General features: G+C 55.4%; 1 protein-coding gene across 2 annotated transcripts in view; it reads left to right on the top strand.

Moving 5' to 3' along the window:
• LOC121345694 (peptidyl-prolyl cis-trans isomerase FKBP2-like) overlaps nt 1-1,709 on the top strand; it is a 6,427-nt gene that overhangs the window by 3,250 nt on the left and 1,468 nt on the right. Inside the window, exons 3-5 of one of the 2 annotated variants that reach the window (XM_041422816.1) lie at nt 456-568; nt 824-855; nt 977-1,034. In XM_041422816.1, the coding sequence (XP_041278750.1) occupies nt 456-568; nt 824-855; nt 977-1,023 (192 nt within the window). In that variant the 3' untranslated portion in view covers nt 1,024-1,034. Of the gene's footprint in view, nt 1-455; nt 569-823; nt 856-976; nt 1,035-1,709 lie in introns of those variants that run through there. The other variant, XM_041422817.1, reaches the window with a different exon arrangement.

Raw genomic sequence — 1,709 nt, 5'->3', positions numbered from 1 at the left:
GGTCCATACTGGTTTATACTGGGGCGTACCGGTCCATACCGGTCCGTACTGGTTTATACTGGTCCGTACTGGTCCATACCGGTCCGTACTGGTTTATACTGGTTTATACTCGTTTATACTGGTCCGTACCGGTCCATACTGGTTTATACTGGTCCGTACCGGTCCATAGTGGTCCATACTGGTTCATACCGGTCCGTACTGGTTTATAATGGTCCATACTGGTTTATACTGGTCCGTACCGGTCCGTACCGGTCCGTACTGGTTTGCAATGGTCCATACTGGTTTATACTGGTCCGTACCGGTCCGTACTGGTTTATACTGGTCCGTACCGGTCCATACCGGTCCGTACTGGTTTATAATGGTCCATACTGGTTTATACTGGTCCGTACCGGTCCATACCGGTCCGTACTGGTCCATACTGGTCCATACTGGTTTATACTGGTCCGTACTGGCAGGGCACGCTGGAGGACGGCACGCCCTTCGACAGCAGCCTGAGCCGGGAGCAGCCGTTCGTGTTCTCACTGGGCACCGGACAGGTCATCAAGGGCTGGGACCAGGGCCTGCTGGGGTGAGTGACCACTGACCAACTGACCACTGACCAACTGACCACTGACCACTGAGTGACCACTGAGTGACCACTGAGTGACCACTGACCACTGAGTGACCCTGAGTGACCCTGAGTGACCCTGAGTGACCCTGAGTGACCCTGAGTGACCACAGTGACCACTGAGTGACCGCTGACCACTGACCACTGAGTGACCACTGAGTGACCCTGAGTGACCCTGAGTGACCCTGAGTGACCACTGACCCCAAACTGGGACAGGTCATCAAGGGCTGGGACCAGGGCCTGCTGGGGTGAGTGACCACTGACCAACTGACCACTGACCAACTGACCACTGACCACTGAGTGACCACTGAGTGACCCCTGAGTGACCCTGAGTGACCCTGAGTGACCACTGACCCCAAACTGGGACAGGTCATCAAGGGCTGGGACCAGGGCCTGCTGGGGTGAGTGACCACTGACCAACTGACCACTGAGTGACCCCTGAGTGACCCTGAGTGAACACTGAGTGACCACTGACCACTGACCCCTGAGTGACCCTGAGTGACCCTGAGTGACCCCTGAGTGACCACTGACCACTGACCCCTGAGTGACCCCTGAGTGACCGCTGACCTGGGAGCACTGGGACTCTCAGAAATGGGGGAGGGGAAATTCCCAGATTTTGGGGGGAATTCCCGGGATTTTGGGGCTCCAGGATTTTGGGGAGAACTCCCTGGATTTTGGGGGGATTTTTGGGAGGATTTTGGGGGTGAATTCCCTGGATTTTGAGGTGAATTCCCGGGATTTTTGGGGTGAATTCCTGGGGTTTTGGGGTGAATTCCTGGGGTTTTGGGGGTGAATTCCCGGGATTTTGGGGTGAATTCCCGGGATTTTTGGGGTGAATTCCCGGGATTTTGAGGTGAATTCCCGGGATTTTTGGGGTGAATTCCGGGGATTTTGGGGTGAATTCCTGGGGTTTTGGGGTGAATTCCCGGGATTTTGGGGTGAATTCCCAGGGTTTTGGGGCTGGGGGATTTTGGGGTGAATTCCCGGGATTTTGGGGTGAATTCCCGGGGTTTTGGGGCTCCAGGATTTTGGGGTGAATTCCCTGGGATTTTGGGGTGAATTCCCGGGGATTTTTGGGGTGAATTCCGGGGATTTTGGGGTG

The sequence above is a fragment of the Onychostruthus taczanowskii genome, unplaced genomic scaffold (genome assembly GCF_017590055.1).
Source record: "Onychostruthus taczanowskii isolate IOZ18803 unplaced genomic scaffold, ASM1759005v1 scaffold749, whole genome shotgun sequence".
Lineage (NCBI taxonomy): Eukaryota > Metazoa > Chordata > Aves > Passeriformes > Passeridae > Onychostruthus > Onychostruthus taczanowskii.
The sequence above is the reverse complement of the archived record's forward strand: the minus strand, read 5'-3'. Positions and strand labels throughout refer to the sequence as shown.